General features: G+C 40.3%; 3 protein-coding genes across 4 annotated transcripts in view; all 3 read right to left on the bottom strand.

Moving 5' to 3' along the window:
- Positions 1–15,394, bottom strand: part of gcn1 (GCN1 activator of EIF2AK4) — a 30,513-nt gene extending 15,119 nt beyond the window's left edge. Inside the window, exons 1-34 of the mRNA XM_088301865.1 lie at positions 15,145–15,394; positions 13,688–13,789; positions 12,900–13,002; positions 12,732–12,795; positions 12,509–12,640; positions 11,279–11,387; positions 10,841–10,939; positions 10,609–10,743; positions 10,335–10,512; positions 10,164–10,238; positions 9,835–9,963; positions 9,673–9,723; positions 9,491–9,589; positions 8,531–8,704; positions 8,311–8,463; positions 8,130–8,222; positions 7,966–8,041; positions 7,177–7,336; positions 6,896–7,085; positions 6,676–6,797; positions 6,357–6,535; positions 6,178–6,271; positions 5,992–6,105; positions 5,710–5,908; positions 5,476–5,628; positions 3,590–3,768; positions 3,397–3,477; positions 2,948–3,091; positions 2,651–2,775; positions 2,243–2,432; positions 2,067–2,137; positions 1,822–1,987; positions 1,535–1,729; positions 873–1,119 (exon numbers count right to left, since the gene is read on the bottom strand). Coding sequence (XP_088157991.1) covers positions 873–1,119; positions 1,535–1,729; positions 1,822–1,987; positions 2,067–2,137; positions 2,243–2,432; positions 2,651–2,775; positions 2,948–3,091; positions 3,397–3,477; positions 3,590–3,768; positions 5,476–5,628; positions 5,710–5,908; positions 5,992–6,105; positions 6,178–6,271; positions 6,357–6,535; positions 6,676–6,797; positions 6,896–7,085; positions 7,177–7,336; positions 7,966–8,041; positions 8,130–8,222; positions 8,311–8,463; positions 8,531–8,704; positions 9,491–9,589; positions 9,673–9,723; positions 9,835–9,963; positions 10,164–10,238; positions 10,335–10,512; positions 10,609–10,743; positions 10,841–10,939; positions 11,279–11,387; positions 12,509–12,640; positions 12,732–12,795; positions 12,900–13,002; positions 13,688–13,705 — 4,297 coding nt within the window. The 5' untranslated portion in view covers positions 13,706–13,789; positions 15,145–15,394. The remainder of the gene's footprint in view (positions 1–872; positions 1,120–1,534; positions 1,730–1,821; positions 1,988–2,066; positions 2,138–2,242; positions 2,433–2,650; positions 2,776–2,947; positions 3,092–3,396; positions 3,478–3,589; positions 3,769–5,475; positions 5,629–5,709; positions 5,909–5,991; positions 6,106–6,177; positions 6,272–6,356; positions 6,536–6,675; positions 6,798–6,895; positions 7,086–7,176; positions 7,337–7,965; positions 8,042–8,129; positions 8,223–8,310; positions 8,464–8,530; positions 8,705–9,490; positions 9,590–9,672; positions 9,724–9,834; positions 9,964–10,163; positions 10,239–10,334; positions 10,513–10,608; positions 10,744–10,840; positions 10,940–11,278; positions 11,388–12,508; positions 12,641–12,731; positions 12,796–12,899; positions 13,003–13,687; positions 13,790–15,144) is intronic.
- Positions 15,395–16,268: 874 nt separating this feature from the next.
- Positions 16,269–21,777, bottom strand: vamp5 (vesicle-associated membrane protein 5). Of its 2 annotated transcripts, XM_088301854.1 has the most exons (4): positions 21,523–21,777; positions 18,052–18,192; positions 16,764–16,826; positions 16,269–16,692 (listed from the first exon to the last, which is right to left on the bottom strand). In XM_088301854.1, exons 1-4 carry the CDS (start codon positions 21,523–21,525, stop codon positions 16,630–16,632), a joined length of 270 nt encoding a protein of 89 aa, XP_088157980.1. In that variant the 5' UTR covers positions 21,526–21,777; the 3' UTR covers positions 16,269–16,629. The 2 variants fall into 2 exon arrangements, with proteins under 2 accessions (XP_088157980.1, XP_088157970.1); XM_088301844.1 differs by having other exon boundaries at positions 16,269–16,826; positions 21,523–21,776.
- A 3,643-nt stretch (positions 21,778–25,420) lies between these two features.
- Positions 25,421–26,323, bottom strand: LOC148344721 (coxsackievirus and adenovirus receptor homolog). Its single transcript, XM_088308711.1, has one exon. The coding sequence runs from the start codon at positions 26,321–26,323 to the stop codon at positions 25,421–25,423; it is 903 nt and encodes a 300-aa protein (XP_088164837.1).
- Between the last annotated feature and the right edge of the window lie 252 nt (positions 26,324–26,575).

Here is a 26,575-nt window from a genome sequence, read left to right as displayed (position 1 = left end):
CCTCCGCCAAGATTCTGATGTTTGACCGAACCCAGAATAAGAACCAGTAGTAAAGATATCGTTTGATATAAAATGGTGCAAAACCTCTGAATTTTCAGACTCTCTATAGCAAATCCTTTCGTCAAGAAATTTTTAAATAATTCATTTTTTTCATTTGTTCAGACAATGAAGATTCTATTTAAAAAAAAAAATAACCACCATTGTCTGTACAAATGGGGAGACTCAACAAATACAATCCTAGCTCTGTAGTCTCATGAAAACGGACTGATTATCTTTGTGTAAAATAAAAAAAGCCTTTTCTAAGGAAAAACAATATTGCCTGTATTCTGAGCGAATCAGAGGTAACCTAATCCCGATCAATAAAATCTTCTTACATTTTCTGCACTGTCAATTTGACATATCCTGTTTAACAAAGGGATGGAAATGTAAAAATGATTATCAAATGCATTGATTATTCAAGAAAACATTTGACCGGTTAATCTTGCCTTAAAATATCAATTCAGATTTTGCACCTGAAAAATTGCGTCATACATTCAATACCCATGAATAATGTTGAAACAGTCACACACAAATGTCATTTATTAAAAAGAAAAAAAGATCAGAAAATCACTTGTCAAACAATCAAACTGCAAGAATAAAAGATGTGGACCATTTTTAAGACTTGTGCTTCTTGGATGGCCGAGTGGTCTAAGGCGCCGCGTTCCGGTCCCAGTTTCCCCAGGAGGCCTGGGTTCGAACCTCGAATTTCCCCATTGTGGGACTAATAAAGGGAATCTTATCTTATCTTATCTTGTGGTTGTTGGCAGTTTCATTGGGGTTGAGGCTCAGCAGCTTGTCAATTGGTGAGTTTGCTTGGGTGGTAATTTACTCACCTTCCCTTCGTCTAAAGTTTTTCTTGTCCTGAATGGCATCAGTCAGCGTTGCCATGATGTCCTGCTGTTTGAGAGCCAGGATACCAAGTCCTTTGACCAGGCCAGCAAGCCCATAGGCCGCTCCCTTCCTCTCTGCATACTTGTCACTCTCCAGCAGCAGCTGCAACAGATTCCTGACTATCCCTGCAGCATCTTCTTTGATAGCAGGCACTAAAGGAGGCAAACAGCTTGCCACTGACTCTTGAACCTACATGAGGAAGAACAATAAAAACACAGAGTTAAAACACAATCCGGCTCCTTAGATTATGTTATAAAGTCTAGGTTGGTTGCCCATGAAGCGAGAGGGGAGCGAGAGGGAGCACTCTTTCTAGAAGTGCTAATTTAGTAGTAAAAGAGTCCTTGGGCTGTCAAGACCATGAAGAGTGTAAATAATCACGACAGACAATAAATATCTAGGTGGAGCTTCTGTCTGATTCACTAACTCCATCCACCCCAAGGTGGACACTTCAAGAAGTAACAAGAAATGCATCGTGTTGTTGACCACAAAGCGTGTCCTGCAACCACATACCACTGAAACTTGGCTTTGGAATGACATCCACATCCAAGCAAAAATTATTTCTTCATCAAAACTGAATAAAGAGCTTTTAGCCAACATTTCTTACTTGCTGTGCTGGTGTAGAAAGAGCTGTGATAAGCTTGGCCACAATGGGTTTGACTTTTGGGTCATTTTTGTCCAGATGTTTGGCCAAAGAGCCCATGAGAATGACCACACTCTGACGAACAGCGTCATAGCTGGCGTCCTGGGGGGCATTTTTTAGAAACTCCTCAAACACAGGCAGGAGGGAGCTTACATTGTCCTGTAAACACACAGCACAGACGGAGACGGCTCAACTTTGAAGTAACACAAAGTGAAAACTACAAGGGATGGTGAAAATGAAGCGAGCTGCACCTTTCCATGCGTGTTCAGGGCCGAGAGGGCTGCGTCCAACATGCAGCGCCGCACATCAGTGTGACGGTCATTCAGAGCGTCGGGAACAAAGAAGAGGAAGAGGGGTGTCACCTGAGATTCGTCCAAGTACTGGGACAGCTTGTTCAGAGTGAGAGCAATGCCACACCTACAAACATAAATGACAACCAATCTCAATGCACAATAAATAAGTGTGAGTAACAATGATGAGTTTTCTACGCTCTTACCTTGCTTCCCATTGATCCGGTGGAGATTCAGAGATGACTCTGCCCAAGGTATCCAGCACAGGAGGGGGTCTCTTTAATAAAGATGCAGATAAATACAGGTTTGCGTGATTTGGTTCTTAAACAAACAGCACCTAAAAATAATCTGTTGAAATAATTGGTAAGGCGTCGCCTCTCACATAAAGTTTTTGGTGGTAGAGCTCAGTTAGCTGTCCAAGGACTGGGGCAGATTGGTCTCTATAGTAAGAAACAGCACTTGACAGTGCTTCAGCTGCAGCTGAACGAATAGCCTCTTCATGGTGAGTGATGTCACCAATTAGGAGAGAGCAGAGCTCTGGGACCAACTCCAGATGAAGAGACTCCCAAAGTCTAAGAGGATCAAAATATTTACTTACCCTTTGTTTCACAAAGTTGCCCAATTAAATAATGCTGAATTTGTTTTAACTGCCACTAAAAGTCAAGTTAGTACTTCTTTATACTGCTTTGCCTGGTAAGTAAATCTAAGTATCATACTAAGGAAAAAAGTATTTTACTTCAATTCTAAAAACAAGCAGAAAATGTAGCACATAAAAACTCCTAGTACATACGTTTCAGCAAAGGCTCGTCCCTCTTCTTCAACATCAAACCTAGCAACCCAGAGCCTGCGCAGCAAGCTCAGTCCGCTCTGCTCTGTACTGTCAGTTGACAAAGCAAACTCCATCTCTGACAATCCCTGCACACCAAAGTTAGAAATAAAGAAATGAGAGCATATTGACAAATTATATAGATTCATTTTTATTTTATGGAGCATTAGTTCAAATCTTGTGGGCTTCTTTGTGACTAATTGAACTACTTTATTCAAAGTGAAGATGAACAGCAAACAACTGGACTTATTTGAAACTCACTCTGAGAGCAGCATCACGGACAGAGAAGCAAGGTGAAAGCAGGGCACTGAGCAGGACATCTATTTCTGCTTGCTCTGCTACTGTGCAGCCCTCACCTCCTCCGGCGCTGCCACAGAGTGCTGTTAGGCACTGAGACGCCAACACCTAAAACAAGAGTTGGAATGGCATGTCAATCATAGTGCACAGTCCACGATTACACCGATGCGGAAAAAAAATATGTCATATTTGGCTCAAAATATTGAATAAATGTAGACAAATGTACAGAATTTGACTAATGGAGCCAGATTTCTACACAACAACAACAAATTCTGTTCAAAAGTTTTTTTATCTGAAGTCAAAGGCATATCTAGAATATGGCTTGCTTTTGCTTCCGTTAAATTGTAAACTGTCTCTCTTACTACATGTTAGTAATTAGGCATAAAGACAATGCTTGGATTGGCAGAGTTCACCTGAAGTCTTGGTGTAGCAGTGGAAATAAGTCTGGTCAGCATCATCAGCATGTCGACACGTGGAAGCAGTTCAGGGCCATTCTGAGAAGATTAAAAGAAATATAAAAATTTAAAAGTAGTCTTGCCAAATCTGTTCGCAAGAAGAACCAAAATAGGTCATGTCTTGAATTTTAGTATAAAAAGCAAACTGTACTTCATCGATAACGGTCGCCTCATCGGTCTGAGCGCGAAGTTGGCAATGCTCATTGAATATTTGCAAAGATCTGGTCATCAAGCTCTCGGTTTCCTCTGTACTGCCTGAGGACTCCCTGAGTGTGGCGTTCAGGAAAGGAAAGCAAAAGCAAAACGCAGGGGCAGGCAGTGGGGTCACACCTGGAAGAGAAAAAAAAATACAAATATATATAAGACAGATAGGACCAGCCAAAATCACAACCGGTTTTACAACTGGGTTTCTTCAGGTATCAGCAAATCGGATTTAATACTCTTTAATGCAACTTAAAGCACATTTAACACCCATGTCCTACCACTTATACACACACATATACATATTGTACACATACACGCATATACATTGTTATGGCTGTCAGTTTCTTATGATTTTTAATCATAATGAATCACAATACTTCAATTGTTAAAGTATGATTAACTGCAAATTAATTAAAATTAATTAATTACACGTTTTATATCTGTTCTAAATGTACAATAAAATATATTAGCAAGTTTTTCATGCATCCATCATCCAAGCCGCTTATCCTTACAAGGGTTTTTATGCTCTTGTAAATTAAAATAATAGTGGAGAAATATTTTTATAGTTTGCTTACTTCAAATATGGCTGTATCGTTTACTTCATTGAATCAGTAATTTTATAGTAATTTATAAAGTGAGTTATAAAGTTGAAAGAAAATAGTTTAAAATATATACTATACAGTTAGAGGGAGGGGGAACACTTCCGACTGCTAGAGGAGGCAGAAAAATGTGAGCTCACATCAGGGTTTGTTCAATTCGCAAACGGACCTCAAATGTTCACCTGTACTTTTTTTGACCCAAGGAAATTTTGAACAAAAAGATGAAAAATTACTAAAACTGACGGTGACCTGTGGGCGAACATGTTGCGACGTTGAAAGACGTGGGCGCAATATTCTCTTCCTTTGAAAACACTCAGAACTGGCATAAAACATTGAATCAGATTTTTTTTGTGGTAATTTTTCTGCCATTGGTGGCATTTGCATCCATGTTGGATGTTAGTACAAATTAAAAGCCAATTAATTGTAACATGAAGGAACTCGTGGACTCCTGCCCATTGGCCCATTTTATTAGTTATAAATTACAATTAGTCCAGCGTCCCCACAAATATATACAGTATATATAGTTTTTATCATATTCATTTAGGCTGGGTGCTATGGCTGAAAAATATATCGCAATAAAAGTATGTCATGGTCAATAGCGGTACATATTGAATTTCTTTTCTTTACTATTGAAAATAAAGGAAAAGGGGCTGAATTCAGATTAGATCTATTTAAATGGAAAATTTAACCTTCAAAATGAGGTCAACACAACTATATAAAAGTCAAACACTGTTCAGTATAGATTAAATACACTCTTATTTAACCAAAATTTGCAAAGGACTTTGCAAACAATTGTAATGACTACCTTCTCACATCAACAATCCAAATAAATAAACGTGAAACAAACGATTAGAAATGTGCACAGTATTTTGTAAACAAATCAGAACAAATTTAAGGTTGTCTGAACATTTGTAATATTAAACAAATGTGTTGTCCATTCATATAAATAAAAAATGCAAAAAAATACTTCTTACAATCATTATTCTGCGCCGTTGTTTAATTTTATAAGCACGTCATTTAGTAGGTCACAAATTATGGTTGCAAGTGTTCATAGAGAATTTCATTAGTAAAGCTGCAATATAATTTTATTAATATAGCACATTTTAGTTGTTTTAGGCAAGGAATCTCCGTAGTACTTTACAAAAAATGATCAAATTAAACAAATGTGTCCATGACAATACAACATATGAAATACAAAAGAAGCAAGACAGATAATGACCATGACCGTCCTTACCACTAGTTTTGCCCGCTTTCTGAGGGACAGTATGGTGATGAAGCAGTTGTACAGCGCGGCTAACTGATTTGGCAAGGTCCTCCTGCTCCCAGGCCACATCCAGTTGACACTCAGGCTTCAGTAATCGTAAAGTCACATGTCCCACTAGGATACCTGAAAAGAAGCATAAATAGTGATACTGTGACAAATTGAACAGCTGTGTCTATGGATAAAACTACAACGCAGGTCGGGTACCGAGATGACGGAGGTGATGGGGTATGAGGCACACTCCAATGTCTAAGAAGATCTGCTGGATACGCGGAGCAGTCAGAGGTGAGCGCAACAGGGGCAACAGGACCTGGAGGACTGATGGTAGCTCTCTGGAAATCTGAGCTGGTCTCTCTTTGAGAGTAGCTGCTAGGAGACCCACCACACTTTGGAACTCTACGTTGAGCTGGGGAGAATGAGAACCATGTCAGCAGTCAACAATGTGCCACATATTGGGTAAAAACATAAGAAACAGGTTTGCTTCTCTACCCCTTGAAGTCTCTTGCGAATAGATTGCTCTCTCTCACGCTGCACTTCAATCATTTCTTTCTGTTTGCTGGTGAGCTGCACGTCATCCTTGATGCCTCTTTTCTTCTTAATCTCCTGTGAAATCACATTCAAATTTAGACCCAGACATGGTATTTAAAACTGCATGGAATAATGGCTTTAAATGACCTCCTGTAACTCGAGTCCAAATATCTGTTCCTTGTAGGAGTAGACCTTGTTCTCTTTCTTGATATTTCCCTTCTTGGTGTTCTCTTTCTGTGCACTGGGAAAAGAGTAATGGAAAGATGTACATCATTAAAATGCTACAAGCTAGTGACACGAGACACCTATTGGAATGTATCTTTTACCCCTGAAGAATGGAGTTGTCATAAAGCTCCCCCTCGGGGGTCAGCATGATCGCGTACTCCTCCCTGGTGACATGCACTAGAGCAGGTTGGGAAAGCTCCTTTGTTACATGACTGATTACGCGAGGTAACAGCTTGTCAGGAGAAAGGCCGCAGAGGGCACCAACGGCATTTTTCACTGCCTGAATAAAAATGAATCAACATTTCTCTCAGGATATATATATGTTATTTGTGTACCCTTCAAACACATTTTGTTTCTTGACATAGTTATTTTATTCTATGAAACAAAATCAGGGCACAAAGAGGAATATTAGGGATTCACCTGGTTATCAGTGTTGACCAACAAATGTGGCAGAATAGCCTCCAGATTATTTTCTATAAAATCTTCTGCTTTTATGTTCATGGAGGCCAGCAGGAATGGCCACAGACCACTGCGAGCTTCAACTTTTAAAGATACATATAGAATAGTCAGGATGTAAAACACAAGAAACAGATAAAGGGGAAAAATTTGCCAAAAGGACATTTGTGTAAATTATTTTTACCAAGAGATGGGTGATGAGCAACAATGAGGATCTCCATAGCCAAATTCTCTGATTCATTAGGGTCCCCCCATTGACTGGCCGAGGCACAAATGACATGCAGTGCATCCAACAGGACACGTGGGCGAATGTAGTTGCGACCTAGCTCAGTCAGCTCTCCGGACTCTAACAGCAAGACATCCTGGGGCATAACCTGATAAACACATAACCAAAAGCATGTCACACCTTTTCTACACACAAGCGAGATGAGTTAAGTCATGTTTTTAAAAAACTGTGGCCCGCACTTTGTGTTTGTTGATGACAGCTCGGAGTTCGCCAAGAAGGCCCTGGGCAAGGGTGGAGCCACCCAAGGAAGAGAGCAGCTTTTTGACTGTTTGTTTTGCCCGCTTCCTAACACGCCAGCTCTGAGACAATAGGACCGCCACAGTGGCACTGTGGTACATCCTGCAAGATGTAACAAAGATGCAATGTCATTCCTTTCTCTCAGAATCTTGTCCATGCATGTAAAAAAAAGATGCAGTCACTGCTAAGGCTTTCATTACAATGACTTTGGTCTGATGTAACCCTATTCACTGCCAGTCTAGTTAAAATGAGTTTTTGACGTCTATGGCTATCTATGGCAGTGATTAAACACAGAAACGCACATACTTGCCCTTGACTTTCACAACGTTTTCTTATGTCAAGCACAGTGATTCCCAACTGCTGGGTCGAGACCCAAAAGTGGGTGGCGGACGGGTAGTAAAAAAAATTCTAGCTCTTTGGGTTATGACAGTACCAACATACAACTTGTTGCTTTTAATTTAATTGTTTTACATTGTGTTTCTCCCATACAGATATTATATTTACTGTAGCTATAAATTTAAAAGACTGTGTTAGCATGTAATTTCAAAGGCGTTTTTATCAATACTTTTTTCTTTCTTTATTCCTAACTTATACAAAAGTGGACTGCGACTTTTTGAGAATAGGAAAATGTGGGTCGCAGAATGACAATAGTTGAGAACCATTGGTTTAGCACATGCAGAAAAAAAAGAGAAGGAGAGACTCATTCATTACGCTTTAGGGCACAAACTCACTGAGTGCTGCAGGTGTTAAGCCTGTGGACATGATCCAAGAAAAGCCTTTCGCAGAGCAGCAACACAGTCAGCTGAGCTAAAGACAGACCAACAGAAAGGAAAAACTGCTTGACATGTTGAATTTACTCATGATGATGACTGACAATTAATAACAATAGCCTCACTTTCATCACTGGACTGGCAGAGGAACTTCTCTGTAGTGAAAAGTGGCTTCTTGTCATCCAGGATCAAGTTCCAAAAGCTGGAGAATTTCGATTCTGCATAAATTGTCAACTGTCAATCCTACAGCCAAAAGTTTTTAACCAGTCGCCATGAAGATGTTATTACGAAAAATGTGAACGCCACCTGTCATTGTTTCAAGAAGGGACAGTCGACTCAAAAGAAGAGAGGCTGCCACGCCTTCAGAAAGCAGAGCATGTTGGGAGTTTTGAGCGGCAGCTTTTTCCACTGTTTGGAGCAGCAAGGATATCAGGTCTGACGCCTGGGCCAGCGTGTCACCTGAGAAAGGGGAAAAACTACGTGTGATATCAGAATTGTGAAGGGGGTTTGCCTTGTGAGAACTGACCTTTGAAGGCCCCTAGCATGGCCTGGATGTAGGCGTGGCGAACCAGCGAGGTGGAGGTTTTCAAGGTGAATGCCTTTTGAAACCAATCAAGCAGAGCGCTGGGAATCTGCACAGTAAAGCGACTGCTCCATTGGGAGAGCACTGAGACCCCGTGCACCAAGGTGCCCTCGTGAACTAAATTGAGCAGGTAGCAAAAAGTAGATTTAAAGAGAGGTGTGAGGGTGGTTTGAGCAGTTATTGAATTTCACTTGACTGCTGCGTACATGTGAAATATCTTCAATGGCACAGTCCCAAAGGTAGTGTTCCATAAAATTTGCATTTGCTGTCATTGTGATTTTACGGTAAACGGTTCTAAATATATCATCTTGAGAACGTTGTAAAGGAGGTCCAAGGTTTTTTGATTGAGTCATGTTTCAATGGCGGTGACAGAACCATTTTTTTTTATTTTGCAGAATGTCCCTTATTTCTTCACAAACTAACACGCTAAACAAAGGAGAAAAGTCATAATTCCACAAAATAGTTGCATGAAAAATACTCTACGCCAAGCAAGAATTGAAAATCTAATGAAAAAAGGCAGTAATTCAAAATGTCTCCTTTTCACACATCACAATGTAATGTAAACCACTGTTTAGTTTGTTGCATGTAGTTTGTCACTGTTGGAAACCACGGACCCACGGAAATTCTAAGTGAAAACCAAACTTTGAAGTTTACTATTACAAAGAGAAAATTTTTAGCCAATGTATGATTCGCCCAAATTTTATTTTGATAAATTACAAAGTAGAATGAATGTCATTTTTTATCTCTGTCCACCATGTGCCAATGTGCACTTAACACTGTCTTGGCAATTTCCTGATGATGATTGAGCAAATATTAAGAATAAGAACTCCAAAGATTTTGATCTCACTCAAGTTAATAAAGAGTGACAAAGAGTAATGGAGAAGAAAAAAAAATCAATTATACCTTCTTGCTGCAAATAAGGGATGAACATCACTGTGACTGCCGAGCTCAGAGTTTGGCTTGAACTCCCTGACACTGCATGGTGGCTGCAGCTGCCAATCCCTAAAATCAGAAAAGTTTATAAACCACGGGTTAAGCATCCCTTCTTTGCTTTATAAGGTTAAACTACAAAAGATGTCTCATACCTGACAAAACACTCATCTTTTGGGTGACAACTGTGAGCTTTCCTTCAGATCCTGTAACCATGTATATCGGAACATTATAAAATTAGTACTGTTTTTACCATTACATCAAATATAAAACCATAAAGAAGATTGGTTTGATGGCAAATATCTACTGTACTTCACCTCCAAGAATCTTGAAAAGGTGTGTGACAATGTCCTCTACAGCGTTGGAGTCACTGCACTGTTGCACTAAGTTACGCAATGCCTGGATTGCTTCTTCCATTAGCTGTGCATTGTTGGCTTTCAGTTGGCCTAAAGAGAGAGCGGGACAGAGAGAGAGCAAGACAGACATAGAGATAGCAAGACAAAGACACAGAGAAAAAGAAAGAAGACAGAGAGAGACAGAGAGAATGAGAGAAGCATTACTGGTAAATTCAGTTTTTTTTTTTCCATTTTTAAAATACACACGCGGGTAAACTCTAAATGGACAAAAGAAAAAAAAAATCCCTTACTTGCTATAGCCTTTCCAAGATCCATGGCATATTGACTGAGATCGATAGTCAGTGCAGACAGCAGGCATGAAATTGCTGGTGAGAGATGAATTAGGAGACACTCCATTAGAAATTGTAGAAAAAGAGAGTGGTTATTGATTGCACCCCTTGAGAATCCAAAAAGCAGCTCACCCTGCATTGCATTCTCGGGGCTTCGTAACATTGTCTTCTGAACGGTTGGGAGAAGCAGCTCCTTGAACTCCGAGTGAAAGACGTGGCGCAACAGGGAGCCACTTTTTTCCAGGATATGTCGATGCGTTTTTGTCTTGCTCATGAGGACCGACTTTATGTACAAGTCCAACATGGCACTCTGGACAACAGCAAGGTTGTGAAGTCCAGATTTATTTTGCAGTAAGTGTAACAAAGCCCAGAAACTACAGTCCATAATGTGATGCAAACAACCTACCTTATGCTTGCCAATTGTAGCTTTGTCCTTTTGAGCTGTGCAGAAGTCCAAACACACACCCAGCATAGCAAGCGTTGTAGGGCTTGGGTCCAGACTTAACAAGGTGCTGATGTACTGATCAACTAAACCTGGATTCTGGGATAGAAGCCAAGATGTCAGTTCTCTCCAGAAGCCGGAGTGTTCATGTCATTAAAGATGATGTTTGACTCTTGCCAGTGAGTCTGATACTCACTTCCTCAAAAAGATGAGTGAGATTCTTCAGGCTTGACTTCTGAGCAGTAGATTTGGCTCCACCCACAACCTCGGCCACAAGCAGGCTCTGAACGTGAACCTGAAAACACAAGTCGTTAAATCAAGTACTGCAATGTTATGTTTGCCTGTTAATGTAATAATGGAAATCCATTCACAGAAATACATTACAGTGAAATACCGCTACACTATATCGTGGGTTATCTTTCACAAAGAAAAACTTTGAAAAGTGTGTTTGATAAAGGTGAAATGTGTTTTAATAAGTACTTGTGCTTCACGTGTATTCGAGGGGTAAAACTTTTTTTTACTAAACACTGCAGATTTCACCAAAGCGCAAGTGGATTTAAGATGTATAACCCACGATAGATTACATACAATTAAACTGTATAAAAATGACAAATAAAAAGCTTTATTTAGTTACCATTTTATTCCAGGTTGGGCCTTGTCTTTTCTCCGGAGCAGAAAAGACAGCGGGGACTAAAAGGCAGGTCCAAGACAGGCCGATGAAGGCAGCAGAGCCTGTACTTTTCCTGGAAAATCAAAGTACGAGCTGGTTGGTGAGTTAAAAGAAACAATCACACCATCGTTCAGGCATTGAAACTTGAAAATAAACTTTGATAACATCAGGTAGCCAGTATTTCTGTGATCGCTACAATAGAGTTCAATCTTTTGCTGCAACTCACAAGACACAAATGGCAATTCTGTAACAAGTAGAGATAGGTCCTGCGTATCAATATGTTGGCGCATGCGTTGAGTGAGGCCTTCATGTCCGTGCGCGTACCGCTTGGAGAAAAATGTATGTGACCGATTGAGCCACTGTATCGCTCCACCTGTTACTGAGGCACTGAACTTGATAAGGAAGCACATCTGTCAGCGGGTTGCGTCTCTGCCAAATGAATCACACATCTTTTGAAGCTTAATTCTCCCCTTCAAGTGAGTTGATCAATTTAACCACTTTAATATTTACAATACATAATATATTTATCTTTTATCTTCACAGTTTTCAGGCACACCAGCCACATTAATCCTTTATGAGAGTTTGTTTTCCAAAGCAAGCTTAAACAAAATTAATCACTTTACTGCCAAACATACTGGAGAACATTTTTTTAATAAAAAATTTAATATTTAAGAACTCAAAGACAAGTCCATAAGCAACATCAGTTCACAATTACAACACTTATACACCACGTTGACACCAGTTCACATTACTTATTGACTGTTTATTTCAAAGATATGTTAAACTTTAATTAAAACAGAAATTGTGCAAAATAACACACAATAAAAACTAGGGCGGCAAAGATAAGTCAACTAATCACGACTACGTTGACAATCCAAATTGTCGACAATTAATTCAAGCGGTCGACAAGTCGCTTATTTAGACATTTATTTATTTGGCGCATCTTTCTAGTCGCGACTAATGCTGTAGATTAGTCAACTACCAAAATAATCATCTGTGGCAGCCCTATATTGCGTACAATGCAATGATCGGATCCAGCAGGTGTCTTTTTGAGGAACAGAGTGACACACTAGTACTGACACAGTGCCAACATGATATGAATACAGTTTGCCCAATGTGCCGCAATGCTTCATAAGGCTTCATCTGCCCATCACAAGTAACAATCAGTCAAAAATAGTTACATGACATACATACCCTGGCTCTCCATTTTTACTGACAACACCACTGTTGAGAAGGCAATGAAGGAGGCTCATCACCAGAATGTCCGGCTGGCGTTCAGCCAGTTGAGCAATGGCAGAGAGGATCTCTCTGCGGGATGCAGCATCCCTGTCAAATAAAATGTCCGTTATCAGAAAAAATGAAAAACAATAAAACTATGAATGTCTTTCATAGGACCGCAGGGTAAAGTTGCAATTACCTATATCTGTGAGGAGTGAGGCAGAAGAGCTTGCAAAGGCCTTTAATGGCAGGCTCTGGTAACTCTAAAATAAACAGCAGCCCACACCACAAGTTATCAGAGGTGACTGGATCTCTTTATAACACAAGTAAACATTCCTACACAACAAAAGGAAACACACAGACTCACCTTTACCCTTTAAACATTGTTTCAGCTCTCCGAGAATCTCCTTACGCTCTTTCACACTGGCTGTAGTCACTTTTAAAGCAAATTTCTTTAGTGTATCAGAAACCTGGAGGACAAATAACATAACGCATTTGTTGTACTATACCAAATAAAATAACGTTTGAAGGTATACATTTTGGAAAGTCACATTCACACGACGAGGCTCACCTGAATTTCACACATTTTAATAATGAAAATCAATAAACGGACGCACATGCTAAAGGCCTCGCTGTGAAATCAACTGGTGATCGCCAGAGAAGTAATTGAAATTTGAGAAAACAATTCTTATTTTTCCATCGTATACTTTTTGATGCGGAATAATTCTGAGCTCTATCAAATAACGGGGTCGGTCATGCTTTACATAATCATCGGATCTACTGTGGCGTATGTGATTCATACAAGTCAAAATCAGACAACTAGTGTCCAGTAATTTAGATTGTGCTCCAAAAAGAATTCTTCAAATCCCTGTCCAGGTTGTTTTCGTTCTTTATGTATAAAAAAAGCACCATCGCTGACATCACTTTCCCATTGTTACAGGCAAGACAGATGTTGATAGACGGCATTCTCAGACCACGTAGCACGTCGCTATTAGCCATTTAGCTAAATAAACTCTGGTCACGTGTCTCTTCCAGAGTGAACACATTCCTCTGTGTTTGATAAGAGTAATGGGACTGCACCGAATGTGACGGATGAACGACTAACAACTGATTGCAGAATAGTTAACCGTGTTGCAAAAAGCTAGTCACACATACCTGCATGTCCGCTGCCATGTTGCCGGTCTTGCCAGCGGAAGCTGTTGGTAACGTCACTTCCGGGCGAATACTCGCAGCCGCTGTCGCTCCTCGACTCGATTTCTTCTCATGCAAGAAAATACAGTACTATCAGGTATATAGAAATAGATATAGATATAAATATAGATAAATGTATATGAATACATAAATATATAATAAAAATAACAACAGCAACAATAATAATAATAATAATAATAATAATAATAATAATAATAATAATAATAATAATAATAATAATAATAATAATAATAATAATAATAATAGGCACTGTGGCCAGACTGCTTAGCACGTTGGCCTCACAATGCGGAGGTCGTGTGTTCGAATCCGGCTCCGGCCTTCCTGTGTGGAGTTTGCATGTTCTCCCCGTGCCTGCGTGGGTTTCCTCTGGGTACTCCGGTTCCCTCCCACATTCCAAAAACATGCATGGTAGTTTGATTGGACACTCTAAATTGCCCCTAGGTATGAGTGTGAGCGTGGATGGATGTTCGTCCATGTGTCCCCTGCGATTGGTTGGCAACCAGTTCAGGGTGTCCCCCGCCAACTGCCTGAATATAGCTGGGATAGGCTCCAGCACTCCCCGAGACCCTAGTGAGGAGAAGCAGTACAGATAATGGATGGATGGATTTATTATGTTACGTATTGGGTTATCTGTGTTGTCGTGGTACCATTTGTGTTTTGCTGTGTTGTGTTGTCGCCGAGTTTTCCAAGGGGATCCGTCATAGTTATGGCCTGTAGTAGCCATGTTGTAACAATAAAAAGGAGATAACTATATTAAAGAAATGCTTGATTGATGTCAACATTGGCACTTATATTATAGGATTGCATGTAAAAATGACAATGCCCCCCTTAATTAAAAGACTCGATAGTGATTTAATTTTTTTTTGTGATGAGATTTACGACAAATTGGCACGCCCCCTGTTGGGGGGCTCTGCTTGATATATTTTTTTCCTGTTTCAGCGTCTACGTCACAGCAGGGAGACAAGTGAGTTACTATTGCAGTTCTGTGTCTAAAACGGCGACCGATCACCACCAAAACGCAAATGCACAATACTACTCTTGTCCTCATCAACCTGTGAAAGTATAAAAGTTTTATGCACAATAGTTTGGATTTAGTGAACAAATGTGATCTTATGTGAACACCTCCAGAAAAATAAAAAAATACAGTACCGATCGATTCTCCACTTACACGGGCTGAAACGGACAAGAGCATGAATGCGCACACAAACCCTGACTGGTATTATTTTGGACATTTAGCTACGCTAAAGGCATATCAACTCTCAAGAGGTAGATAGCGGATGGCAGCAGACAGCAGGGAAGCATAAATCTTTTTCCAACAGTAGGATAACGGCATAGCTAATAGCACAATTATCTTTGGGCCATTAAAAAAGGGCGTTAGCGCAACAAAATTAACTCCTTACTCTTCCGGCGTATTCATGTCGCGGCTGGCTTTGTCCACTCAAGCAGTTGCGTTCATGTCCAACACCGCTTGCAGCCGCCAGCTTCTGCGTGAGTGGGCGTCGATTTCAGAAACAAATTCCTCTTCTTGAAGGGGGCACATCGTGGAGTGGCATGTGCTTTTAGTCAGGGCCGCTTCGGGAGCGTTAGTGTTCAAAGAAGCAGTGTGCGCCCCCCCCCCAAGCAAACATCTCTTTTACATCTGCTCACTTCCACAGCTCCTCATTCTCATATCAATCAGCCACGGAGAGGTTAATCGTTTTGATATGCGGAAGTGGTCATAGGTATGGAGATATGCGTGCGTGGCAGAAGTGGAGCGCCACGGAAAAAAACATTATTTTATTATTGTATTATTCATTGACTGTCTGCATTATTTCAATCTTTTCAAGCAAAATTTGTATTAGTTTATTCATTCTCAATTCATCTACCTATCCAACAACCACAACTTGACTCTTGACCTCCTCGCTTGAACAAATAAATGGTGAGTGAATGCATTGAACCCCTGCTGACCTGTATATGCTATATGACTCATGAACATTGAAATGTAGGGAAAACATCTCGAGTGTGGTGCAGGTGAAGACAATGGATTAAAAACAAAAAGAAGAGTAGGATTAATGGAGCAGGGGAGGAGCAATTGTATCAATAATACATGGGAGTGAACCCAGAAAGTTCTGGAAAGATACACAATACATCCACTAGCTGGTTAGAGTACTCTGACGCAAAAGCATTCTCAATTTGAAACTCACCAACTTTGGTGTCATATGCTTCTAGATGAGTATGGGTGATCACATGGTTTATAAAGCCGACCAACTTTGAAAGTTATTTAAGGCGACCTCATCAGATGTGATCATTGGTCCATTTTTTCAAGTTGTCTGGGTGTTGTGCCACATTCATACGCGCCCCTCTTCAAAATGGTTTGAAATTCACCATATATGCTTCAGCATTTTATGAATTGCAGTATGAACATCAGCCAGCAGATGTCACTGTCAGGGTGTCCCTACAACGGTTTGTCCTACCAGAAATGCACAAATATGCATGACTTGAAACCGGAAAGAAATAGATGGATAAATAAATAAACTGCTCCGGGTTGGTGTCAACATTTTATGGAGGGATTCACTTGATAAGTTACAAAAACTCAGTACAGTGTGTTTAATTCAAAACACACATCTTTTTTTCTACATAAGTGGGGACAATTGATATAAGTCCATAACAAATTATGCTCAAGTAGTCAAATGAGAATTGGCATCTTTCTTTTCATTGTGGGCTGGATGCAACATAATTAGAACGAGTTGTGGAAAAAAGAAAAGAAGCAGCTATTAATGGTACCATAATCTCTTACCAATGAGTGAGACTGACAGATATAAATATATCTAAACGCAGAGTAAGCACAGACTGCACCATTCAGAGAGAAAAACAAAACACTCCTGGAGTTTTTATCTGAGTCCAAATCAGGTTGTGCAGTCCCATTGTCTCACTTTCCATCCATGTGGGAAACAGTGTGCTATGTTGTGCTGTAGTATATGATAAATCCAATTATGATGAGGGCCACGACAACTACAACTGCAATTAGCACAATTTTCACCTTCTTATTGTTCCATCTTTTCTTTTCCTTCACTTGGTTGGCTTTCTTTTCAAATGCTTTACTCTGGATAAAAACAAAGAGACAAAATGTTAAATTAATGTTGCAGTTCACCGTGATGCCTTTTGTTGCAAGCCTGGATAATAAAAAAAGAACTATTCATCTTATAAAATCATATCAATAAACAATGGCTTAATGCAACCTTTATTTGAGCCAAGGCAGAGTTTAAGTTAGACAAATTTCATGCACAGGTCCAATACCACAAAAAGTGGATACACGTCAGTTGTAAAGGAGATTCATACAGTAAATAAGGTGAATTTTTCGGTATGAGGTCTTTTAATACAGATAGGAGCTTACGTTTTCCTTTTTTGTTCTCTCAACGTAGTCTCCCAGCACTGTCACCCACTTTTCTTATCTGTGCACAAGTATTCTCTGAGCGTAAAAATCTTTGAACCGATGTCTCACCCAATTGCTCAAAACACTACAAGTAGCCAAGGTCATCATGGACATATTCTTTTCAATAAAATGTTTGGGTTGAGGTTTTTCAACAATATGAGTATATTGAGTTACAAGTCATGGAACTCAAGTCATGGTACCACTATAGTTGACGGAGCAGTGAAATTGTTGACGTGGAAGCTCGTTTATTTGTGTTTAGTTTACGTGTGTAATTGCCACATGCACACAGTGGACTACAAACTGGTTTGAGTTGTAAAAAATAAAAAGTGTCCACTAAATTTACTCTGCAATTCTCTGTGGTGTTGAGATTATTGTGAGGCAATAATACTCGTGAGCAAGAGTCATTGGAGCCACTGTAGAGTTGAGGGGGAAAAAAAACAAACTTTCGTGTAATTCCCCAGGAGCTCAGGGCTCTGTATGTGTAAAAATGTGATCTACCCTGTCCTATATTGTGACATAACACTGTCCACTGGGGGATGTGGGAACGATGTGACCCCCTTGTCGACCCCCGGACAAACACTGGCCTCATGGCATGTCCTGCACTCACTCGGTTATACCCAGGGAGACCCGCTCACTTCATTCATCTCAACAAAAGGAAATACCGCTCCTAAAATAGCACCATAAAGCACAATCAGGATGTAAATTGTACATTTGTTTTCCTCTCCAGCTCCACCTATGGTGTATTTATAAACAATCAATTTGACATTGTCTCTTTTTGGATCTCTGGATGCCTGTGGAAGAGGTCCATTAGGTCACGAACCAATTTGGATTCCACAAATGGAAAGAGGAAATTGTGAGATGCTAAGCAAAACTTTTGGGAACACTGCCTGCCAACCTTTCTTAGCAGCTCATCAGCTCTGTCCTCCAGGTCGGACAGTTTTCCAGATCGCTCCTCCGCTTTGTCTAGGTTGTCCAACATGATGTCCTTCACCTCCTCCGCATCCTCCTGGGCCTGCTGCAACCGGCTTTTCCCATTCTGCTTGGCAAAAACACACAGCACGGGTACAGACACACGGTAGGTTAATCACTCAGCTCACCCTACAAATGAAGCAACTACTAAAATATATGGGATTGGGTGGGGGGGTTGTTTGTTTAATTTTTCCATGCGTTTCTTTCTTAATAAAACAAGTACCTGATAGGTTGTGGTGAAGAAAGGAGTTTTAGCAAAGACTGCTAACAGAGACAATCATACCCCCAAATTCCAAATTTAAGAAATAAATCCAATAGATCATACAATACTTTTGAAAGTACAATGCAGAAGAATCATAGTCTGTCCATAAATATTAGGTACTACAGTATACATCATGGGAAAAAATACTGGGCAGCAGCATGGATTGTTCCTGCAATTTTCTAAGAAATGTAACTAAGATGGCCTTTTTGTAGCTTTCACACAACATTCATGCTGAGAAGCATTCAAGCACATCAGAGGCATAACAGTCGAGCCAGTGTATATGCTTGCTCATTTCATATTGTTGAGTCCCAAATATGCATTCACAGAGCCAATGTGACTTTCCTCATGAAGATTATTAGATGTTTGCTTACAACTACATTTTTTTTCAATACAAAGAGGCCTGGACAAAGAGACTCAGGTCAAGTTCAAATGCACATCCTGCATTGTTACCTTGAATACTGATACCTAAATGGACTTGTATCTCAGCCCAAAGTCCATTTTCAATCTGTCCATTAGAGTTGCGGCTGAGCCAGAAACTAGAAAGTCAGTCACATTTCACATAAAGTAGCCAAACAGTCATTTGGAGTCTTCAATTGCCATCCATGTTTATGTAATTTTAGGACAAACCTGGAGAGCCTAGAGAAAACCCACACAAGTATGGTGAAAACGTGCAGAATCCACACATGATGGCTTGAGCAGAGAATCAAATCCAATGCAAAAATTGAGCTTCATTCTTCAACAGTTCAAAATGTTCCTGACAATGTCATCATCTCTACGATAGGCTCCATCCTTCTCCCAACCCCTCATGACAGATCGTTTCAACATACATTTCTGCAACAAATTCTCTTAGATTCAGATTCAAACTAAAAAAAAACAAGCAAATCCCATCCTGCTGTTCAGTCGTTGATCATAGGTAAAAGCATCATCGCATTCCTGCACACACTTTTCTCTAGCATTCAACTTTCTGTTGAGGTAGTAAAAAGGACAGAAATACAGGCATGAAGCTCAAATCCTAATTGTTAGGCCTTATCAATGTTGATTGAAATCTAAAGCTTAAAGGGAAAGACTAATGTTGTAAGACATCAAAATGAAGTCAAGCCAGTTTTCGCACTCCTCTGCTCAGTGTGAACAACAACACATGAGGGGCAGCAGTGTCTTCCGAAATCCTGCGATGGGAGCACTGCAAGTGTAATTGGTACACCGACCCTTTGACATCTGCATTGTGAGAAAGAGAGGAAGCCGACATCTTAGAAGTTGACAGTGACAGGAAACTAGAGCAGCAAAACAGTTCATAATTCAGTGTCATTTCCTGCCACAAACCAACAACATCATGAGTAAACCTGATGCATGTAAATGTCAGGCTGAAGTGAATCGAAGCCTACATGGTGCCTTTTCCCCCCTCCATTCTGTTACCACAGCCAAATGGCAGCATTAAAAGAACAATAGTCGGTTTTAATTGAAGCTGGCAACTTCTTAACATAGGAACTGCTGCCCATTCCAGTTCCCCTCCTTGCTTCCTTCCTTTCCTCCCTCCCTTGGTCCCTACTGCCAACATTACCTGATATAATGCGGTGTGTCCATGGAAACCGCACCCACGTCATGTTATTTCATGCCCGTGACAGTATGAAATGTTACTATCCTTGCACCACCACTAATATCATCGTTATTGTTTTTTTTTTTAATCAGAACATTTTTATTTATTTATTTATTTCACTGACAATTATATACATCACCCAATTTAATAACCTGTCACAACTGCACGCAACACATAACTGTTGGCCTCTTTTAACATTTTGGCTATACAGCTCAATATCGAGAAGAAAAAAACAACACCTTGTGTGTTTCTGAACACATTCGCATTGCCTTGCTAATGTTGTGAACTGCGTAACAAAAAATACAAAATTAGCCAATGATAATGTCATTATAAAATACACTTGTATGTTTTCTTTGCAATTAGAGAATTAGAGCTTGTGTTTTTAGTTTAACACAAGTTGCAATACGTTTGCCATGAATAATTCTTGTCGCTGACAACTTAAAATAATGCTCATAAAAAGGGTTAGAGTTAGGGAATATCTTGCTTTTCCGTGTCTGTTGCCTCGCTTGCAATATTTCCACTACTCAAACGCACCACTCAAAACCTAAACAATGCTCGACTTTACCTCTCTTATTGACATCTTTTTTTTTACGTCATGTCGGTTGAAAAACGCAACAAGCCTGTTTAGAAAATAAAGAAACGAAAGTACATGTGATTTCAAATGCAGCGTGTAGATACAAGTCAAGTACAAATACCTGAAAAAAAAAATAAAAGTAAGCTAGTACACAATAAGACAGCCAGCTTTTTAACATTTTCCATTATTTTAGAACAATGATACTCAAAGTGTGGTACATGTACCACTAGTAAATTACAGGCTCTCTCTAGTAGTATGGGAAAGAATGACTTTATTAAATACAAATCAGATTTTAAATCATAAAATACAACCAAACATATAAGAATGATTTTTTAGCTATGCATTTAGACAGTTTAACTTTATTTCCAATACAAAATTCAGATCAGTACTGTTTTTTCCCCACTTTTCACGTGCAGTATATTATTATTATTATTTACATTTTACAAGTAGAGTTCATTTGCATCACATTCATTTATTTTTAAACATTTATTATGTACACATTAGATTCAATAACTTTCAATTGAACGTTTTTTTTATTCTCCTATATGTTAGTGCTGTGTCCGTGTTACAGTAGCTTACAATCATAAATATCATTTTTAGAAATGAAATTGCCTCTGCTGAACACTTAGACCTACTACGTTACTGCATCTCAATAATGGCCACTAAATGGTACTTGAAAGGGTATGTTTCTTTTCGTTTTTTAGGTGGTACCCGTTTTAAGAAGATTAGAAATACAACACTGACAGTGACCTTTGAAGTCCTCCTTTTTAATTCGTTATTTAACATTCAACGATGATGCTACATTGAAAACAAGACGGAACTTTTGTGTCTCTTAATAGATTCAAGTCAAGAAGAACATGTGTTGGGAAGCCATTTAAACGAAGTGAGCGCCCTTGACGCGAGACGACAGGTACGGAAGAGGGCAGCCGACAGGTACCTGTTAACGATTCACAGCCAGCCTACTCACCATTTCGTCGGCGTCTGTGTTTTGCTGTGGTGGTGCAACAGCTGTCCCGGATCCACTGCATTTACCGCTCGCGAGCAGCGTTAAAACAGCCCTGGGAACAGGAAGCAACACATAAGAAAGCCTCCGCGTTTTAAGAAGCTCGCGCGACGTTTAAGGGCTTTCCCTTCGCTCTCTTCCGCTTGCTTTCAACAAGTTCACTTCTTTCACTTCGGACACCCGAGACTACTATGCGGTGTTTAACTGATGCGTTCAGTTAGCCCCGGAAATTATGAAATGCTCACGTGATCAAATACCAACACCCGAATAAATTATCACTCAACCGAGGTTCTTCGTTTGTTTTGTTTTTTTTTTAGAATTGAACCTTATTTTTTTAATGACACAAGAAGTACTTGTACCGATGTAGAACAAGGTAACTTTGTATTTTTGGCGAGGGCGAAGATAGCAGCACAATGTTCATCAAATGCGGCCCTGTTTAACATTATTAAACCGAGGTACATACTTGTCTTTGGAATGTCCGTCACAGTCTGCTGAGTATTTCTGCATTCTGACAATCAGAGAGGAAGAGCGTGATAGACTGAGAGAAAGGAAACGTTTGTTGGGTTGTACTTTTGCTAAACGATCCCCCTACCACGAATGAACTCATAGATAAATGAAGCAAATGTTGTTGTCTGAATTTCCTGGGGTACTTGAATGCAGCGTCCTTATGTGAAATTCCTTTAACCAGATTGCCTACAAACTGAAGCACGAGGGGCGAGATACCGGCCGCTATGTCAAATTTATGGTCCACTCAAGACGATAAAAGGTGTCGACTTTGTTTCTTGTTAAATTTATTTATTTATTTAGATTTTTTGGGGGGGGTGGGGCGGTGGGTAGAATGTCAATTTCTACAACAGGTTTTACCCTTTTTATCTATGGAATCCTTTCGTAACATACAGTGAACATTATTTTTCCATATTTTCCATGACCACTTATCTTAAATTAAATTTGTTAATGTATCAAAAACAACCAAATTCAGGGTCAACCGCATATAATGTAATTAAACTAGATAATAATGAGGTGGACAATTACATATTGTACATCGAAATGGTTTTGGTTTCAAGTTTATTTTGTGACATACAGTGCTCAAATATACAGTTATTACTATAACTAGTACCTTTGGAGTGTATAAACAAATTCATAATCAGCCCTCTGCCCAGGATAAATAGTGTAGCGTCGCTGGGAGGCTAACACTCCCAGCACGCTTTGCAGCACTTGTGATAGAAATGGTGTGAGAAATACATGTTTTGTGTAGGTTGTATTTCTTTTGATCCTTGTTTTTTTTTTTTTTTTTTATTGTTTGCAGTATTACTTTTCAGTTGATGCTGGGTGATAGTTTTGGGTTTTGATGTGGCACCGTGACCATGCATGTTGTGGTGACTGTTGACTTGCTTGCATTTGTAACGTGTGAAACAGCACGTACGTCTTATACGTTTACTTATGTGTAATAAAGTTGCAAGATTCTCTCTGCCCCATGAGTACCACAATCGCATAATTCTGTCAAACAGCAGAGAATGTCCAAACTTTGTACTGTGCTCGAACATGCAACACAGTATGTTTGCATCATATAGGCAACATGATTGTTTTTAAATTGCAAAAATATGCCATGAACCTTGAAATGCAGCAGACATCTTTCTAACTTTTCTTGCATGATGACTGACCACTCATGTGTGTTCCTCACGTATGTGCAGTGCAAGACTGCCAAAGGGGGCTACCTATCCTTCCTAAAGAGTCATATACACTCACTATCTAAACACCCACCGTGTCAATGGGAGAAAGATCATGACTTCACTTTACGATTTTTAACTGACACATTGAGTGCGTTTTGAACTGTAATTCGATGACATGTGGGATTCTTTGCAATAACCGTACAGTAACTATTAGAAAATTGCACTTATTGTCTTGTCTCAATTTGTCAGTACAGATCTTTTTATTTATATATTTTTTAATAATGACTGTGACTAGCAGTTAACGTCAAATAAAGTACAGACACAACTCAATTTGTAACCCAACCAGCAGTGCTGTGAGAGGCAGTAAAATGATGCTGATTTGAATGGCTCAAGAAAATACTGTAGTAGTCTTCTTAATCTGTGGCACTGAAGTTGCCCAAAAGGGATATTTCTTCATAAGACCCGAAAGGTGCCAGGCTTATGCACCCCCGACCACCTCTGTCACTCATAGAAGCAATCCCAATTATTTCCTGCATTCCTTGATTCATCTATTGTTGTCGGATGATAAGCAGAAACACATGCTATGAAGACAGCCAGTCCAGGGTGTACCCCGCCTACTGCCCGACGACAGCTAGGATAGGCACCAGCATGCCTGTGACCCTTGTGAGGAAAAGCGGATCAGATAATGTATAGATTGATGCTACGTAGGACAACTTTGGAACTAGTATGGACTATCATTGTGAGTCCAAAACATTCTTAGTTAGTAATAATAAAAATAACAAATTCAAGCAGGGATGACTGGGTCCTGATACCCCTTTTAGTGATTATTGTGATCATTAAAATACAAGTCAGTCATTCGGTCAAAGTGGCAGCATAGTTGCCTTGTGATGAGCACATCTGCTTCACAGTTCGGAGGATTTTGGTTTGCTTATTGTCTCCAGCCTTTCTAGTTTGCATGTTGTCCACCTTTGCTTATGCATTTTCTCCAAGTACATTTTTCCCAAGTTCAAAACCCCTCGCCCAGATTCAGTTCACTTGTAACTGTATGAGGACGAGCAGTATGCGACAATGAATTATTAAAGGAGAATATCATAGTCCATAGCAGGAAGTGAACTGAACTCCATTGCATTAGAGGCCTGCCAGAGCATCACCGGGGAGGAAATCCAACGTCTAGGGATGTCTATGCGCTCCAGACTTCAGCCTGTAATTGCTTGCAAAGGGTTTACCACCAAATATCAAAAAGTGAAACTTGGTCCCTTAACACACATATATAAACTTTTGGAAATTTGACATCGTTCACCTGATTTGGATGTAAATATCCTCAAAGGAAAGCTGAAAGTCTTCAATTAAAGCATGTTTGTTTAATTTCCGAGCGGCACAGTGGTTTCGCTCCCGCGCCGCGAATCCCGGAAAATGCGCACCGATTGTGGAGGCGATTAACATGCGTTTCCATGGCCAGTGACCGTGTTTTTCAAGGTTAGCGATTGCGCTAACTCGCACTCGCATTCATTTCCTATGGCGGGCTGCAAACCTTCGCTAGTCAAGTTGGAATTCCCCATTTTTGAAAAAAAATGCAAACTATCAAAGCGGGAAAAATAAGGCAGATGCTACTAAAATAGAGGATGTCTAAAAAATTGTTTTTGACGAAAAACATCTTTAATAAATATTTTTTAAGCACGTTTCATTTTTTTGATGTAATACCCACCAATTCGCCACAAGGTGTCGCTGTTATTCTCTTATTGCATTATTCCTGGAGGGGCGCGAGGTCAGATTATAGTCCGGGAATGAGTTTATGTGGTAGGTACCGCAGACATTCGCTTTAGGTAATTGCTCGTCTGCGAAGAATTACTTCAGAGTGAATGGTTGGGCGACGTCATTTTTCAGGAACCGGGGCGCCGCGCGGCCAGTCCCACAAACACGAAGGAACCGGTCGCTCGGCTGATGTCAATGGACGGGATTTTGTTCAAGCGGGTGGGTTTGGTGGGTATGGTCATGTTTCAGGAATTCGACCTCCATGCGGTAAACGTAATACAATACAGATCTCTATTTACATTACCGATGCCGCACATTATATCATTTATTTATTTTTTGGATTGGCGATTTGTTTTTCACTCAAACAGACTTTATTAAATGACTTCATTGGACGAACTTTGGCACAGTTTTTCCAGACAACCTTTATTTGAAAATTGTGTTCACACGAGAGTGCTTGGTGACGCCGTAATTATTTTTGCGTCAATATTTCGGCAGCGTGTTGAGGGACTTGCGTCCACCACAATGTCATCGGAGGCTTCCGGTTCCATTTTCCTTCGACGGCGAACGATGAAGCACGTGACGGAAGCGATGAGCACGATGGCGACCAGGGATCCTCCCGCAGCTGCCGCAATCACTCGCAACAATGGAGAATGCGGTGGTTTTAGTTCCAGAAAGCAGTCCCGCGCACCAACACGATTCCTTGCGGTGCATTTGTAAGTTCCTTCATCGTTCCCGTCGGGATTTTGGATGGTGAACGAACCTGCTGTTAGATCAATCACCACAGAGTTGGAGAGAAGTTTCCCGGGTGGTTGTCTTGTCCACTCATACCAGATCGGCATGGCACCTTCCTGAGCTCCACAATGCAGCACTTTGGTCTTGTCGGTCTCTCCCTCAGTGTAATAACACGTCAGCATTGATGGTGGATTGAGCACTCTGAGGACTGCCTTGACGGTTTGAATTCCAGGAACCTTCTTAACTTGGCAATAGTAGAGGCCGGTGTCTGAGGGAATCAGCCGCAAAAGATTGATGGAGGCATCTCCATTCCCGGGGTCCTCTGAGTGGAAGTAGACTCTGCCCTTTTGACGTTTGTAGTAGTCGTCGTAGATATGCCCGCCTGCATACAGGAGCATCTCTGCCTTATCCATTGGGTGGTCTACGGACTTCACGCTCCATTCGATCTCCAAAGGTCCCTCATCCTCCGGGGCAGTGGTGAACTGGCATTCCAGCTTCACATTCCCTCCCACAGCCTTCTCCAAAACCTGGTTTTTGACGGTGTAGATTTCCAGTCCTCTAGCCGATATGACGAGGAGGAGCAGAGCAAGTTGGAAGACACGCGCATCCATACCGGCAAATGACTTGGCGAACTTGCCCCTTATGTACTTCTTGGTAAGAACAGACCACGCCCACCAGTAGTTTGAAGAGTCAATCGAATGCTCCTATGAGTGTGTTGAAATTGTGGAATTACATGTAGACATCCTGGAAAATGAATCAAGCATTATGAAAAGGGGTGGTGAATTTTGATTTTGCGACCATTGATTGGTTCACAGCAGATTGCAGTGATTGGCTTACGGCTAATTGCGTCACATCCGACAGTA

This window comes from Idiotropiscis lumnitzeri, chromosome 1, assembly GCF_059441095.1.
Source record: "Idiotropiscis lumnitzeri isolate Australia: NSW breed Sydney's pygmy pipehorse chromosome 1, RoL_Ilum_1.0, whole genome shotgun sequence".
In the NCBI taxonomy this organism is placed as follows: Eukaryota; Metazoa; Chordata; class Actinopteri; order Syngnathiformes; family Syngnathidae; genus Idiotropiscis; species Idiotropiscis lumnitzeri.
The sequence above is the reverse complement of the archived record's forward strand: the minus strand, read 5'-3'. Positions and strand labels throughout refer to the sequence as shown.

Bases quoted from the DNA above. Each gene is read 5' to 3' on its own strand.
- vamp5 (XM_088301844.1), bottom strand. The intron at 16,827-18,051 runs GTTGGCAGGCAG...GTTTTTATCCAG, and splicing joins CTGATGAGCTGCTAAGAAAG to AGTAAAGCATTTGAAAAGAA.
- LOC148344721 (XM_088308711.1), bottom strand. From the start codon at position 26,323: ATGGATGCGCGTGTCTTCCAACTTGCTCTGCTCCTCCTCGTCATATCG.